The sequence below is a fragment of the Chionomys nivalis genome, chromosome 21, assembly GCF_950005125.1.
Source record: "Chionomys nivalis chromosome 21, mChiNiv1.1, whole genome shotgun sequence".
NCBI classification, from domain to species: domain Eukaryota; kingdom Metazoa; phylum Chordata; class Mammalia; order Rodentia; family Cricetidae; genus Chionomys; species Chionomys nivalis.
Window position 1 is genome coordinate 21,410,185 of NC_080106.1, and position 15,997 is coordinate 21,426,181.

Below are 15,997 nucleotides of genomic sequence, written 5' to 3' on the forward strand. Positions count from 1 at the left end.
CTGTGCCCAGCTCTTATGTGGTCTTAACATAATCTTTTTGTTGTTGTTGTTATTTGTTTTTGTTTTTGAGATAGATTTTTTTTTTCAAGACAGGGTTTCTCTGTAGCTTTGGAGCCTGTCCTGGAACTAGGTTTTGTAGACCAGGCTGGCCTCAAACTCACAGAGATCTGTCTGCCTCACAAGTGCTGGCATTAAAGGGATGTGTCACCACCACGCAGCCTTGAGATAGATTCTTACAAAGTGGTTTAGGCTGATCTCAAACTCAGTCCTACCAATATCTTCCGAGGACCAGGATTACAGTTTTTTGCCACTGTGCCCAACAATTTACTAATTTATCAAATATGTGGTTAAGTGTGTGTACATGTACACAAGTTTCAAAAATGTTTTCGAGTTTTGCATTTTACAATTTGTCGTTTGAACTATATGAAGTAGGTTTGTAGATTGCATTAGATCACTGTAAGAAGCTATGTTTTCTCCTACACGCAACCCTGTTGTTATTTAGAGTCCAATGGGAATAAATGACTGTAGTGACTGTCTGCAGTGGCTGGCTGTGCACTTAGGAACAGAGGGACCATGTGGCTACCAGAGGGTGAGTCAGAACCAAGTCTTTGAAAGGAATCTGTTAAGTCGTCTGCAGAAATGATTACAGCTGGGCAGCAAGGTACATATTTCATCAGTGGAATCTTGTTTTCCTGGGTGCTTCTGGGCAGTCTAGCATTATAGCTAGCTTGTCTGATGATTCATTAGTTTGTGGGTAGAACAACTGTTCATTGTCTGGGGGTGGGGTAGGGGATAGCTCTTTCCCTAAAAAAAAAAAAAAAATGCCATGTAGAGCTTTGGTGGAAATGTATGTGTAAGCAGTGTTTCTGTGGTGGTGTGGATTTTTACTTAATCGTTGTCTTAATTTTTACTAAAGGAGATATATCTCCAGCAATGGTTGTAAAATGTGAGGAATGTTGTGTTGGTAAGTGAAAATAAGTTGTTTGAAGGCCAGGCATGGTGGTACATACCTATAATCCCAGCATTTAGGAGATAAAGACAGGAAGGCTTGGGAGTTCAAAGCCATACTGTGCTACAACAGTGAGAACCTGTCTCAAAAACAAAAACCTTGCCGGGCAGTGGTGGCACACGCCTTTAATTCCAGCACCCGGGAGGCAGAGGCAGGCGGATCTCTGTGAGTTCGAGACCAGCCTGGTCTACAAGAGCTAGTTCCAGGACAGGCTCCAAAACCACAGAGAAACCCTGTCTCAAAAAACCAACCAACCAAACAAACAAAAAAACCCAAAAAACCTCAAATAAACAATAACAAAAAGTAAGTAGTTTGGAAATGATTAGTGTAGAGAACCTAAGAACTTTTCTATTTTCTTGCTCTTTTATTAATAAATATTTAGCTATTTATGGGGGCCGTGAAGAGATGACTCAGTGATTAAGAGCTACTCTTTCAAAAGACACTGGTTTAATTCCCAGTACCCACAGGGCAGCTTAAAACAATCCATAACTCTAGTTCCAGAAGAGCTAATGGATGCATTCTTCTGACCTTTAGGGCACCAGGCAACACAAATACAACACAGACAAACATGTTAGCAAAACTGAATATTACCAGTTTATTTATGTATTTACTATTTTTGTTTTTGTTTGTTTTTGTTTTTTTTGAGGCAGGGTTTCACTGAAACAGTCCTGCCTGGTCTGGAACTCACTCTGTAGACCAGGCTGACCACAAACTTACAGAGATCCAGCTGCCTCTGCCTCTTAAATTCTGGATTAAAGGCGTGTATCGCCACTGCCCAGCCTTATTTTCTTATTTTGTTTTTTGTTTGTTTTTGTTGTTGTCTTTTAATTTTATGAGGCAGGGTTTCTCTGTGTAACAGCCCTGGCTGTCCTGGAACTAACTAACTATCTCTCTCTCTCTCTCTCTCTCTCTCTCTCTCTCTCTCTCTCTTTCTCTTGGTGTTTCAAGACAGGATTTCTCTGTAGCTTTGGAGCTCTTGTAGACCAGAGCTAGCCTCCCGAGTGCTGGGATTAAAGGCATGTACCACCCCTGCCCCCTGCCCCAGCCCTGTTTTTTTTTTTTTTTTTTTTTTTGATTTTCGAGACAGGGTTTCTCTGTAGCTTTTTGGTTCCTGTCCTGGAACTAGCTCTTGTAGACCAGGCTGGCCTCAAACTCACAGAGATCCGCCTGCCTCTGCCTACCGAGTGCTGGGATTAAAGGCGTGCACCACCTGTTTTTTGGTTTTTTTTTTTGTTTTTGTTTTTGTTTTTGTTTTTGTTTTAAAGACAGGGTTGATCTGTGTAGTCCTGGCTATCCTGGAACTCTCCTGTAGGCCACGCTGGCCTCAAACTCAAGATCTACCTCCTTGTGCTTCCTACGTGCACAAGTTGTGTGCCACCATACCCAGTTTATCAGTTTGTATTACAGAGAAGAAAAATACTCTTTCCAATTGAAAAAAAAATTTTTTTTGAAGAATGACATCTTTGCTTCTTCCTTTTATCAATAGATTTGAGGTTGGTTTCTGTGCATATTGATTTATGATTGAATATTGATGTGCATTGGTTATGTTTATAAATTTACAATCATTGTGCTTTGCTTATCTCAAAATTTTCTTCTTCAGAACTCAAAGTAGTTCTTTGAAGCATAGCTTTTCTACTTTGAGTTTGCCTCACCTCAGCTACCTAGAATCTTTCCTAAATGGGATTGGCATGGCAGGGGGAAAAACAGCTTAGCTGTAGATGCCACTGCTACTTCCAGATTGCTTATTCTTAGAACAGCAGCCTCTAGACCTTCAGAGAACGAAATATTGTACAAGTTAATAAATGAGAAATTGATCAGACTTTTTCACACCCTTCTTCTGACACTTAAATTTCAGGACCCAAGTTACCAATTTATTTTTATTTATTATAGCTGTCTAAGGGGGAGTAGAGTTAAAAGGAGTGAGGTTAGGTGTCTTGCTCAGTGTCATATTTACTTAGTACATGGAAATGTTTAATCTCCATTAACAGCTAACACAACCCCCCCCCCCCCCCGTGTCTCTCCCCTCATTTACTGGAAGGAGGAGCACTTACCATCTCATGGTGGTCTATTATTCTACAGAGTACTTGGAGTCCGTCTATGAAGGAGGATTAGCAAAGTTTTTACTGTCATACTGAATTCTTTTTTGCTTTGCATGGCTCTTTGAAAAGCTAATGAAAGTAATATTCTTTAGAAAAATACACCTGGATTCAAAAGTAAACTATTTGGAAATTTGCAGTTTCTGGTTTTACTGAAATATACATTTTAATTCAAACCTCCTTATGGGTTTTCTGAACATGGGCATGCAGAAGTGGGTGAGTCTCTGATATAGGGTAGTCAACAAAGGAGAATTTCGCCCCATGGTTATAATACATGTTCTCGTTTAGTAATGGCTGTTCATCGTCTGCTCTGCATTATTTACTTCTGCCCAAATTGAAAAGTTGGACTTTCTCCAAGTTCTTCATCAGTCCTCATTTTCTGTTTATTCCTCAAGGAATCTCTCTTCCCTTCCTCTAGATTTAAAAGCATAGTATTGTTAGTGGCCACCATATTTATAATATCAACCTGGATCTCTAAGAAAACCGGAATCTCATATTTTCCTTTCTAACTCCTCTAAATTTGTCTCTTGTGGTTGATTTTAAATTTTGACTTTTTCCTGACTTACTTCACTTAGTATAGTAGCTTTAGGGTTCATCTGTGTTATAGAGGCAATTCTTTGATTTTTATTTTTGTTGTTTGTCTTTTTGTTTTGTTGTTGGGGTTGTTTTGAGATGGTCATCCTGTGTAGTGCAGGCTTACCTTGAGTTTGCAGTGGTCCTTCCACTTTAACCTCTAAGTGCTGGAATTAGAGACATGTGCCATCATGTCCAGCATTCATTCCTTTTTATGTCCGAATAATATACCCTTGTATTAATAATATAGTTGGATGATACAAACATGTTTTTGTTGAACTTCTTTGTGGCTTGAATGATGGGGAATTTGAAGCCATAAGTTAAAAATAAAGTGATTTATATAACTTGGATTCAATATGGTATCAACAAAAATATTGCTGTTTAGATCTTGAGTTAAATTCTAATAAACCAACTTTTACCTTTTTTTTTAAAAAAAAAAATGAAGCTATAGTCATTTTAAATCCATGAAGTCTTGTTCTGTAGTATTTAGCTTTTGGAAAGATAATCTGCTTTGTTTCTTCTGTGATTGGCTGTATCTATTTACTAGTTTTTAAGGCTTTGTAGAATCCATTTCTATAACATATTTTTTTCCAGGACAATTGAGCTTCATTTGGGGGCATATAAAACCTTTCTTTTCAAAGTTTGAAATAAGGCATCATTTTCAATAAAATGTCTTTGTGTTTAAATGACATTATTGAATTAACATTACAAAATACCAGCTGTTAAGAGACAGCAGTATATTTTCTTCAGACTTTGAGGCCTGGTTTTCATAAATATATAAAAGCACCAAACATTTACTTTGAAGATTATGCATAAAACTGTTTATTTCAGTGTGATCATTAAATAAATCACCAGGATCATCTAGATGTTATTTTAAATTAGGAGTCCAGACATTATTCTTCATAATGAATGTATCCATTTTTCTAAAGCCATTTAGGAATTTCCCAAAACAGATCCGTGGTGGTCTCCTTTTCATGAAAGATTTATAAAGAAGTAAAAGATGGTCTTTAAAAAACGAATTTCATAAGAGAAATATTTTTGACTGTGGATGTTAGTTAATATGAGTAAGCTAAGAAATGGTAGAATCTGCAGTTCTAAAAGATATAAACCATTTATGAAGAGCACAAATATGGTTCAAAAGTAACATGAAGTTGACCTTTTTAGCCATGATTGGTATCAGAATTTAGCATAGTGAGCCGGGCAGTGGTGGCGCACGCCTTTAATCCCAGCACTTGGGAGGCAGAGGCAGGCGGATCTCTGTGAGTTCGAGGCCAGCCTGGTCTACAAGAGCTAGTTCCAGGACAGGAACCAAAAAGCTATGGAGAAACCCTGTCTCGAAAATCCAAGGCCGGGCGGTGGTGGCGCACGCCTTTAATCCCAGCACTCGGGAGGCAGAGGCAGGCGGATCTTTGTGAGTTCGAGACCAGCATGGTCTACAAGAGCTAGTTCCAGACTCCAAAAACCACAGAGAAACCCTGTCTCGAAAAACCAAAAAAAAAAAAAAAAAAAAAATCCAAAAAAAAAAAAAGAAAGAAAAAAAATGGTAATGAAATGTCACGCTCTCTGTCATGTGCTGTAAGGAGCGAAATCTTCTTTGGAGGTGTGGTAAGTCAAGTGTTGTTAGGTTTCTCTGGGGTACTGAGTGGGAGGTTAGCATAGTCACTGCACACTGATGAGTTAATGTGGCTGGACTTGGGGGTGAGTAGGTGTGCTCACCAGCATGAGGGAGAAGCAGCAGGATCTGGAGTTCAAGGTCACTCTCAGCCTCAGATCAAGTTAGAGGCCAGGCTGGGTTTCATGAGACTCCCTCAAAAAAAGGATAACTAAATAAATATATTTATAATGTAGAAAGGAATGAGCACTTATCAGAACAAAAGGAAATATGTGGTTAAACGGTTTTAACTACAACTGCAGACTGTTTCCCTTGCTCAAATAGGAGGAAAACTAGAACCTTATGCTTTTGGAGAGCCTTTTTTTTTTTTTCTTTTTGTAAGTAGAAATTGGTTCTTTGGGTTTATTGAAACATTTATTTTTAAAAAGGTCATTCTTAGCATAAGGAGAAAAAGAGAAGACTGCTGAATTGAATGAAGAAGAAAGGATGATTTCAGCTTTTCTCTCTTTGTTTTGGTCTGGGTGGTGTTTTGTTTTGTTTTGACAGAGTTTCTCTATGTAGCACTGACTGTCCTGGAACTCACTCTGTAGACCAGGCTAGCCCTAGAACTCACAGCTATCTGCCTGCCTCTGCCTACTAAGTGCTGGGATTAAAGGTGTGCCAGCTTTTCTCTTAAATGAGAAACTTTCCTACCACTTTAATGTTGTGTAAGTAATAAAAATGCCAGTTTTGTTCATAAAACACTAGACTGATCCAGTGATGACTTGTTTTGTATATGTAGGTGAAAAACTCACTTTTGAAGATGTGTTTGGTTGTTTGGAGTTTTGAAAATTCACTGAAGTTCCACTTCCTCTGAATTTTAAATATCTTATTCAAGGCAGTGAATGATTTAAATTTATGCTTATTTTCATTAAGAAGCCTGTGTTAAGTGAGGTAGAGAAGATATAGAAAAGCAATTTTTTAAAATAGCCAGGATCAGTTCAAGGCCAGCCTGGGCTACATGAAGTTCTGTTTTCTAGACGGGTTTCTGTGTAGCCCTGACTGTCCTAGAATGCACATTCTAGACCATGCTGGCCTTGAACTCGCAAAGATTTACTTGTGTTTGCTTCTAGAGTGCTGGGAAGCATAGCCATGCTTGGCGTGCGTGGTGACTGACTGTAGTCTCAGCATTTAAAGTGGAAGTAGAATGATTCTGAGATCCATGTCAGTTTGACAGTAGGGCGGTGAAGACTGTAGGAACTATGATAATTTCTCTTGGTTCATATCTGTGTCATAATACAATGTTTATCTTGAGTAATATTAGTAACCATTCTTTCTATGTGCATCCTTATTCTTGAGAAAAGTCAGCCAATGTGAGAATTAATATGACTGAAATCTCAGTTTGAAAATTCTGCTTAAAGTGACTTTTGCTCTAGTGTTACTTATTTACTTGAAAACTTTGGGTGACTGTTATTTTTAGAGAAGAAAATAAAAAACGTAAAAGTTCAAGTCACCTCAGTGTGTAGGGATATTGGGATTTTCTGATAGTATTAAAGGTTTATAAGATGTATAGTTTTGCATCTAGAAAATCTGAGTAGCATTTGTTGATACCTTTTTAAACTTCATGCATAGAGTATATTACATATTTTAAATTTTTCAGTGACTTAAGGTGTTACATAAACCCAAAGTATTGTTTGATTTGGTTTGGTATTTTGAGACAGGGTTTCTCTGTGTAACAGCCCTAGTTGTTCTGGAACTCACCTTGAACTCATTGAGATTCACCTGCCTCTGCCTCCAGAGTGCTGGGATTAAATGCGAGCACCACCACCAAACTCAGAGTATTCCTTCTGGATATTTTCCTAATATACAAGCCGATACGGGTATTAGTGTGTTAAAAGAGCTCTCTATTTTACCAAAAATAATTTTGTGGGAGTTCACATTCTCGCTAATAAAGAATGAATGCTGACACTTGAGAGGCAGAGGCTGAAGGGTCTCTGTATGAGTTCAAGTTCAGCCTAATCTACAGAGAAGTTCCAGGACTACACAGAGAAACCCTGTCTCAAACAAACAAACAAACAAACAAACTAGCCAAGCAGTAGTGGCGCCTACCTTTAATTCCAGCACACAGGAGACAAAGGCAGACATCTCTCTGTGAATTCTAGTCCAGCCTGGTCTACAGAGCAAGTGTAGCCAGAGCTACACAGAGAAACCCTGTCTCTGAGTAAAAAATAATTTCCTTACAGGTTTTCACATCTCCACCCTCTCCCCTCTCTAAGGATATACAAGGGCTAAAACTCGGGGCCATGCACATGCTGGAGAAACCTGAGCTGTCTTCCCAGTCCTTTCACAAATCCTATGAAATTTTCTTTTCAAAGCAGTCTAGAAGAGTTGTAACTGGAACAAAAAATTGTAAGGACTCTATGACACAGTGCTTGCCTCATGTGCAGGACCCTGGCTTTAATCTCTGCCATCACAGATGAATGAAATAAGATTTAGATTTGTACTTTCCATGCCAGGTGTGGTAATGCACACCTTTAATTCCAGCACTCAGGAGGCGGAGGCAGGAGAATCTCTGAATTCAAGGCCAGCCTGATTTACAAGTAGTTCCAGGATAGCCAGGGCCACATAGTGAGACCCTTTCTCAAAAAAAATTTTTTAAATTTAATATATGTACTTTTCCTGTAATTCTTAATTCTTATCGTCATATATTCTCAAAAAGAAAGCTGTAAAATTGACAAGTAGGCTTAATCCTTTTCATATCTGGGGGCTGCAAAGATAGCTCAGTAGTTAAGAAGACTGGCTATTCTTTCAGGGAACCCAGGCTTGATTTTCATCACCAACATGGGAGGCTCACAACCATCTGTAACTCCAGTTCTAGGAATCCTGCACCTTTTTCTGGCCTCTATAGATACTGTATACACGATGTGCACAGACATACATGCAGGTAAAACACTCATATATACACACACACACACAAAATGCATGTCTGGGACTAGAACTTAGCTGTTAAGAGCACTGTGGCTGCTCTCCCAGAGGGCTTGAGCTCAATTTCCAGCATCCATGTAGCAGCTCACAACCATCTGAAACTGTAGTCCTGTGGGATCTAATGCCCTCTTCTGGTGTGTAGATGTACGTGTAGACAAAACATCCATATACATTAGGTCTCATGGCTTTTTGTTGGTTTTCAACTGTCTTTTTTTATTTTTTTTTTTAGGTGTACTTGAAGGCTCCCATGATTCTGAATGGTGTATGTGTTATCTGGAAGGGCTGGATTGATCTCCACAGATTGGATGGTATGGGTTGCCTGGAGTTTGATGAGGAGCGAGCCCAGGTAGGGTGATTTCAGGCTTTGTTGGAGATAGTCCTTTTATTTAGCTCCTAATGTGTCTTTGGGGAACTATTTTACCTTATCTTTAGAGTAGTGTGTTTGGACTTTGGAGGTGATTTAGCAGACAACGGGCACTTGCTGCCTTGCCTGAGGACCTGAGTTTGGTCTCTAGGACCCACGTGGTGGAGAGAACCAACTCCTATAAGCTGTCCCCTGACCTCCGTACACATGCTATAACAGGTGTGTGCCCATATACACAAACACACCCACAAAACAAATAAAATATAATAAAAAACATTTTTAAAAATTAAAGAGTAGTAGTGTCTTAGTTAGGGTTATCATTGCTGTGAATGACGTGCCACTACCCAAAGTTGGGGGGAAAGGGTTTGTTTGGTACCACCCACAATGAGCTGGGTACCACCCATCATCATCAATTAAGAAAATGCCCTGAATGCTCATCTACAACCTGATTCCAAGGAGAGATTTCCTCCTCTCTGATGAGTAGCTTGTGTCAAGTTGACACAAAACTCGTCAGATAGAAGTATGGTTTTGCTTTTGTTTATTTTGAGATAGTGTAGTGTCTGTATAGCCCTGCCTGGTCTGTAAATCAGTGTATAGATCAGGCTGACTTGACACACATTCTCCTACTTTTACCTACCTCTGTCTCTTGACTACTAGAATTACAGGTGTGCATCACTGTGCCTTCGTTTTCAAATTTTTCTTTTCCTTTTTTGTTTTTTGAAAAGGGTCTCAGGGTCATTCATGTTTATGTCAAATTCAGTATGCTGTAGAGGCTGGTTTTAAACTCCTGGTCCACCTACCTCTCCTTCACACTTGCTGGAATTATAGCTGTGAATCTCCTCAACTGGCTTCTTATGTCTTATATACTTCCTGCTACTGGGGAGACACATGAATACCTGTTTGTGTTCCAGCAACCAAATAAAAAGCCAAGCATGACCCATGTAGTCCTGTAACCCCAGCACTGGGAGAAAGGAATGTTAGAGGCAGGAGGATTGCAGGGGTTTGTGGCTGCTATCCTAGTATATAGGCTGGTGACAGATCCTGGTGGAGCAAGATGAAGAGTGGTTGAATCCGCTACCCAACATTCTGTTCTTTTCTGGCCTTCATGAATGTACATACATACACCATAGTCAGACACATATACATATATACATTCCCTGTCTCTGTCTCATTTCCTCTTGAGAAAGAGTCTCTCTGTAGTCCTTGCTAGAGCTCCCTATGTTGACCAGTCTGGCCTCAAACTCAGAGACCCACCTCAGTAATTTTAAATTCCAGAAATTCTATTTGACTTTTCTTTTTTAAAATTTAGCCTTCTTTAAATTTAGCCTGAAGAATCACTCTCATTCTCTCTCTCTTTTGGTTTTTTGAGACAATTTCTCTGTACAGCCCTGACTATCCTGGAATTCACACTGTACGCCATACTGGCCTTCAATTCAGGTCTGCTTGCTTCTGGCTCCTGAGTGTTGGAATTAAAGGCATGTGCCGCCACCATCTGGTTGGCATGACTTCTTTTAATCTTTTTTTTTCCATGTGCATAAATATATGCGTGTTTATGTTACATTGGTGTGGCTGCATATTATGTGTCTGAATGTGGAGGCTAGAGGTCGGTAATAGAGGCTTTCCTCCATTGTTCTCTACCTTATTTTTTGGGATGTTGTCTCATAAAACCTGAAATCCACCAATTTGGATAGATTTGCTAGCCAATGAACTTAAGACATCAACCTGTCTCCACCTCCCTGAAGCTAAAATTACAGATGTGCTATGGAATGCCCAACTTCCTACATATGGCTCAAGGTCCTCATGCTTACACAGCAAGTACTTTACCTGCTGAGCCCTTTCTCTAGCCTATTTTTTGTGCGTATGTGTATGTGTGGGGGTTGTTTTGTTGTTTTATGTGTAGGGATATTTTGCCTGTGTGTATATCTGTGCACTATATGTCGTGTGCTCACAGAGACCAGAAGAGGGCATCACATTCCTGGGACTGGAGTTACAGATGTTTGTGAGCGGCTGTAACTGGAAATCAAACCTGGGTCTTTTGGAAGAGCAGCCGGTGCTCTCTGTCATCTCTCTATTTTTTTCTGAAGACTGTCATATCTCTATTTGTTTTTTTCTGAAGACTCCTGATATTGTTCAGGCTGGTATCTTAACTCCAAAACTCAGCTGTACTGCTGCCTCAGCTTCCCACATGGTGGGTTACAGGTACAGGCCATGATGGCCCACTCCAACTTTGTTATGTTGGCCCCATCTGGCTGCTTTATACATGTTTTCACATAGTCCGTGGATTATTAAGTTAGTATGGCACACGGCCCAGGAGACTTGATAAAGTTACCAGTCCCTAACCATTACTCTCTTTTCATGGGTGAGCAGGTAATTTTATTAGTAGGTAGTATCCTTAAAAGGGAAATGCTAAAGGACCAGAATGACACTGGTAATACCTATCAGCTTTCCCATTTTACCATTTAAGAATTCTGTTCACTGCATACGCATCTCACTTTTCACCAGAAAAGACCATGACAGAAGTTGGAGCTAGGAAATAGAGGACTCTCAAGTTTTTCCTAGGTCAGTGTTCTGCGGCAATTAGTAATACTTCTCAGTCATTTCATGGGGAAAGTTTATACCCATTTCTAGAGTACCCAGTATCTCAATAAGCAACTTTCTTAGGGAATTAGCTCACAGCTCATACCCTCTCCTTTTATCCTCCCAGTTCCCTCTGTTGTACATAATCACAGTCAATAACTATGTTGATTTGTTGATTAGGTTGTTTGTTTGTTTGCTACCAACCCCAGCAGCTATATGGGGAAAAACAATATTGCCTCATTTTATGTTCATGGTACTAAGCACAATGGCCTGCCTATAATAAAAGCTAAGTAAATGTGAAATAAATGAAAAAGTGAATGAGGGATAGTGAGATGGCAGAGGGTAAAAGCACTTGTCACCAGGCCTGATGATCTGATGGTGGGAGGAGAGAACCAACCCCTTCAGGTTGTTCTCTAAGCTCTACATCTAAGCTGCAGTGTGTGCACATGCACTAAGTATAATAAAAAATGAGCAGAACAGAAGGAATACCTTGTCATTAGTGGGTATGTTCCCGTTGATACCTCACTGGTAATAGAATGACCTTGGGAATTGACAGCATTCTTTTCTAGGTACCTCAGGCTTTATAGAATATTCTGAAAGTATAGTAGATATGCAGTGTACAACAATACACAGCAGGCTCAGGGGCCTCACTCTTCAGAGAGATATGGGAACACGAAGTGATTCTCACAGAATGGAAGCACTCAATTCCCATACGCGATAAGGACAAGCTGGACTGCTCAAATTACAGGAGCATTAATTTGTTGTGTCATAGCAGCAAGATCTGTCCATTATCCTGCAAAGGACCAAGGGCAGAGCAGAGGAAATCCTAGCAGAGACCCAGTGCAGATTCAGAGCTAACTGGAACACAGTTGATCAGGTCTTCACTTTGAGGCAGCTGGCACAAAAATATAAAGAATTTGGAAAAGACTTATATGTCTGTTACATCAACTTCAGGAAGGCATTCGATAGCATTTGGAGGAAAGAACTTTGGGAAACAATGAGGTTCTACAGGTCCCCAGAGAAAATCATAAGAATACTAGAAAATACCTATAAAGATACTTTTGCATCAGTCAAAATTTGTGGAGAACTAAGTGATGAGTTTTAGACAGTGGTGGGAGTATTGCAGGGATGCGTCCTCTCCTTACTACTCTTTAATATATCCCTGGAATTAATAATAGCAACAGCCATGGAAGATCAGGAGATAGGCGTGCAGATGGGTGGTGTGCGAATCAATAACGAGTTTTGCCAATGATGCAGCACTACTTGCTGAAAGTTCAAATGAGCTGCAGACCATGGAAAATAGAGTGGTGAAAGTCAGTGAAAGCCTTGGTGTGAAAATAAGCCAGGCAGTGGTGGTGCATGCCTTTAATCCCAGCAGTAAGGAGGCAGAGGCAGGTGGATTTCTGTGAGTTCAAGGCCAGCCTGGTCTACAAGAGCTAGTTCCAGGACAGGGTACAAAGCTACAAAGAAACCCTGTCTTGAGAAAAAAGAAAGAAAAGAGGGAGGGAGGGAGGGAGGGAGGGAGGGAGGGAGGGAGGGAGGGAGGGAGGGAGGGAGGGAGGAAAACATGAGAAGACTGAGATACAACACTTGGGAAGGGAAAACAAGGATTTTAATATTGTAATAAAGAAACAGAACCTCAAGCAAACAGTCAGCTTTGTCTATCTGGGAGGAAACCTCAGTTCAAAGGAGGGAACTATTTCAGATGTCAAGAGGTGGATAGGGATAGGGAGGGCTGCATTCCAGACACTAGAAGAGGTTTGGTCAGCAAGAGACACAATAACAACAACAAAATTACAAGTGTATGAGACACTTGTCTTGAGCTGACTTTACAACTCTGAAACCTGGATGATGAAGCGTTTCTCAGAACAGCAGCTGAATGTGTTTGAGATGGCATGTCTCAGGAGGATTCTAGGCGTCGATAAGCTGCACAATGACGACATTAAGAAGCAGCTCCATCTAAAGAAGGAAGTAAACTAAAGGATATTGCAATGGTGCTTGATTGAGATGCTTCGGCCACGTTTGAGAATGACAGCAGATACCCAAAGATAGCACTTGCTTAGAGGAGTGCACGGGATAAGGTGAAGAGGAAGGCCCCAAAGACATTGGACAGACAGCATAAAAGAAGACTGGAACCTCGGGTATGACAATAACAGAAGCATCCAGGACTGCCCAGGATAGGAACAACTGGAGAACCGCCATAAATGGGCTGCCCATGCATGCTTAAGCATTGACGGGGCAAAAATGATGATGATAACAGTAGATATGAGTAATTATGTTAAGTGTGTGGCTTTTGTATGTCCATAAGTGCTTGTAAATTAATGACATTTATTGAATACTGTCTTAAGTATTTTTACTGTGTTGTGGTAGTTTGAATAGCCCCATAGACTGATGTGTTTGAATAGTTGGCCTATAGAGTGTGGCACTATTAGGAGATTTAGCCTCATTGAGGAGGTGTGTCTCTGGGGGCCTCATATGCTCAAGCTATGCATGTGGGACACGTACTCCTGCTTCCTGTGGATCAAGATGAAGAACTCTCGGCTCCTTGTTCAGCACCATGTCTGCCTGCATGCCACCTGCCATGATGATAATGGACTAATCCTATGAATTGTAAGCTAGCCCCTTTTAACTGTTTCCCTTTATAACAGAACCCTTCACAGCAATAAAAACCCTAAGTAAGACAGTGTTGGCTTGTTTATTGTAACAAAGATGTGAAATACTACTATGCCAATATTTTATATGAATTTACTGAGGCTTAGAGAAATTAAGTATCTTGCCTTGGGTCCTAACACTAGTAGGTATATCATAAGGATGTGTTCTGGGGGCTGAAGAGATGGGCTCAGCAGTTAGAACTGGCTACTTTTCTAGAGAACCTGTTTTCAATTCTAAGCACCCATATAGCAGCTCACAACTAAGTACTTAGACACACAAGTAATATATGGACATACATGCAGCTAAAGCACCCATATACATAAGACTTTAGGAAAGAGAAAATTCACTTTCCCGCTCCTGAGTGCTGGATATTGGACCTGGAGCCTTATGTGTGCTTGGCAAATGCTCTACCACTAAGCTCCATCTCCATCCCCAAGTATGGGAATTTGATCATACCTTTATAGACACTGCAAATAAAATTTTTTTTTTTTGTTGTTGTTGTTGTTTGGTTGGTTGGTTGATTGATTGATTGGTTTTTGATACGGAATTTCTCACTGTAACAGTTCTGGCTATCTGGAACTCATCATGTAGTCCAGTGTGGTCTCGAACTCACAGATCCACCTGCCTCTGCCTCCCGTGTGCTGGGATTAAAGTTGTGTGCCACCGTGGCCTGACTGAAAATTATAAATAGTAATCTTGTTAATCACAAACCACTTATTGCACACAGAAAGCTCTTTAGCATACTCGGGCCTGGAATAGCATTTACTATATTTTAGAGGCCCAGATCCTTTCGTTCCTGTCGCTGCAGACCTGCTCCTCTAGCCTCACGTTTGCCAGATAGCGAGGTCTCTGATGTTGTATCCGTTCTCAGGAAGGAAGAATGGTGAAATTTCTTTTACATAGAATTCTTGGAAACTTCATTAGGTGACTTGTGCTGTTATCTCATTGGCAGAAGTCACATGACCAGCCTTTGTACTGATTCTAAGAAAATGAATATTGATGGCTTTTTTGGTATTGTTCTGGATCTTTTAGGTTCTGCCAATATACCATCAGAAATATAATATACTAAGTGGTATGTGACTGGCAAAGGTTGAAGGTTTTTTGCCGAAGAGTGTAGGCAGTGAGGGAGCTTTTAAGGTTAGGAATCGTGATGACATTGTGCTTTAGATACACTTGGCGGCTGGCAGAGAGGAGTGGAGTGCAGTACAGAATAGAACAGGATTAGTCTTTGGGAGACTTACCTAGCCAAAACTCTTTGAGTTCTAAATTAGGAAAACGTTTATAGAAATGAAGGGAAGACTAAAGGTTCCACTAAGAAGCAAATGCTAATTCCGTCTGTGGAGGTAAGAAAAAGGGTTACAGATCAAAGATGGTTCAGATTCCTTGAATGTGGTGTTAAATGTCCATAATTTCAGCACTGTGGAGAGGTTAAAGCAGAAAGATAATGTTTCAGAACAGCCAAGGGTATGATGAGATCTTGACTCCAAAATAAAGTAAAAGTACCTCTGAAATTAGGATGGGGGTTAGTATTAGTATTTTGAAAATTACTCTTCAGTTGGTTTCCTTTAAAAAAAATCCATAAATTTTAATTTTTTTTACATAAATAGAAATTAAAATAATTATTTCATGTACCCTGACAGCAGGAAGATGCATTAGCACAACAGGCCTTCGAAGAGGCTCGAAGAAGAACTCGTGAATTTGAGGATAGAGACAGGTCTCACCGGGAGGAAATGGAGGTGAGAGTTTCACAGCTGCTGGCAGTAACTGGTTAGTACTTTCCCCAAACTCTCAGGCTATATATTTGTGATATTTATGCATAATGTTTTTTAATGGTTTATTTTGTCTTGTATTTTTAAAAATTATATATTCTTGCTTGAATTTATTATATGCAATTGCTGTAAAAAGTAATTATTCTAATCTTAAGGTTGTGTATTGATTTCTCCTTGATCTTCACAAAAATAATAACAAGGTGTATTTTCTTTTCAGTTATTGATGTAAGTACCTTTGTTCAGTCTGTTGCTGCCTGCAGTTCCTAAGCACTGCGATCACAGTTGTGTGCGTCACACACTTCTTTGTAAAGGTGCCTCTTGTTGATAGTTCGTTATCAACACGTAATTTAAAACATTACTAAAAACCCTTGGAGCTTAATA

General features: G+C 39.9%; 1 protein-coding gene across 2 annotated transcripts in view; it reads left to right on the top strand.

Annotated features, from left to right (window-relative positions):
* The window catches only part of Cbfb (core-binding factor subunit beta), a 48,946-nt gene that overhangs the window by 15,831 nt on the left and 17,118 nt on the right, over positions 1–15,997 (top strand). Inside the window, exons 4-5 of one of the 2 annotated variants that reach the window (XM_057754398.1) lie at positions 8,484–8,600; positions 15,488–15,614. In XM_057754398.1, coding sequence (XP_057610381.1) covers positions 8,484–8,600; positions 15,488–15,614 — 244 coding nt within the window. The remainder of the gene's footprint in view (positions 1–8,483; positions 8,601–15,487; positions 15,615–15,997) is intronic. The other variant, XM_057754397.1, reaches the window with a different exon arrangement.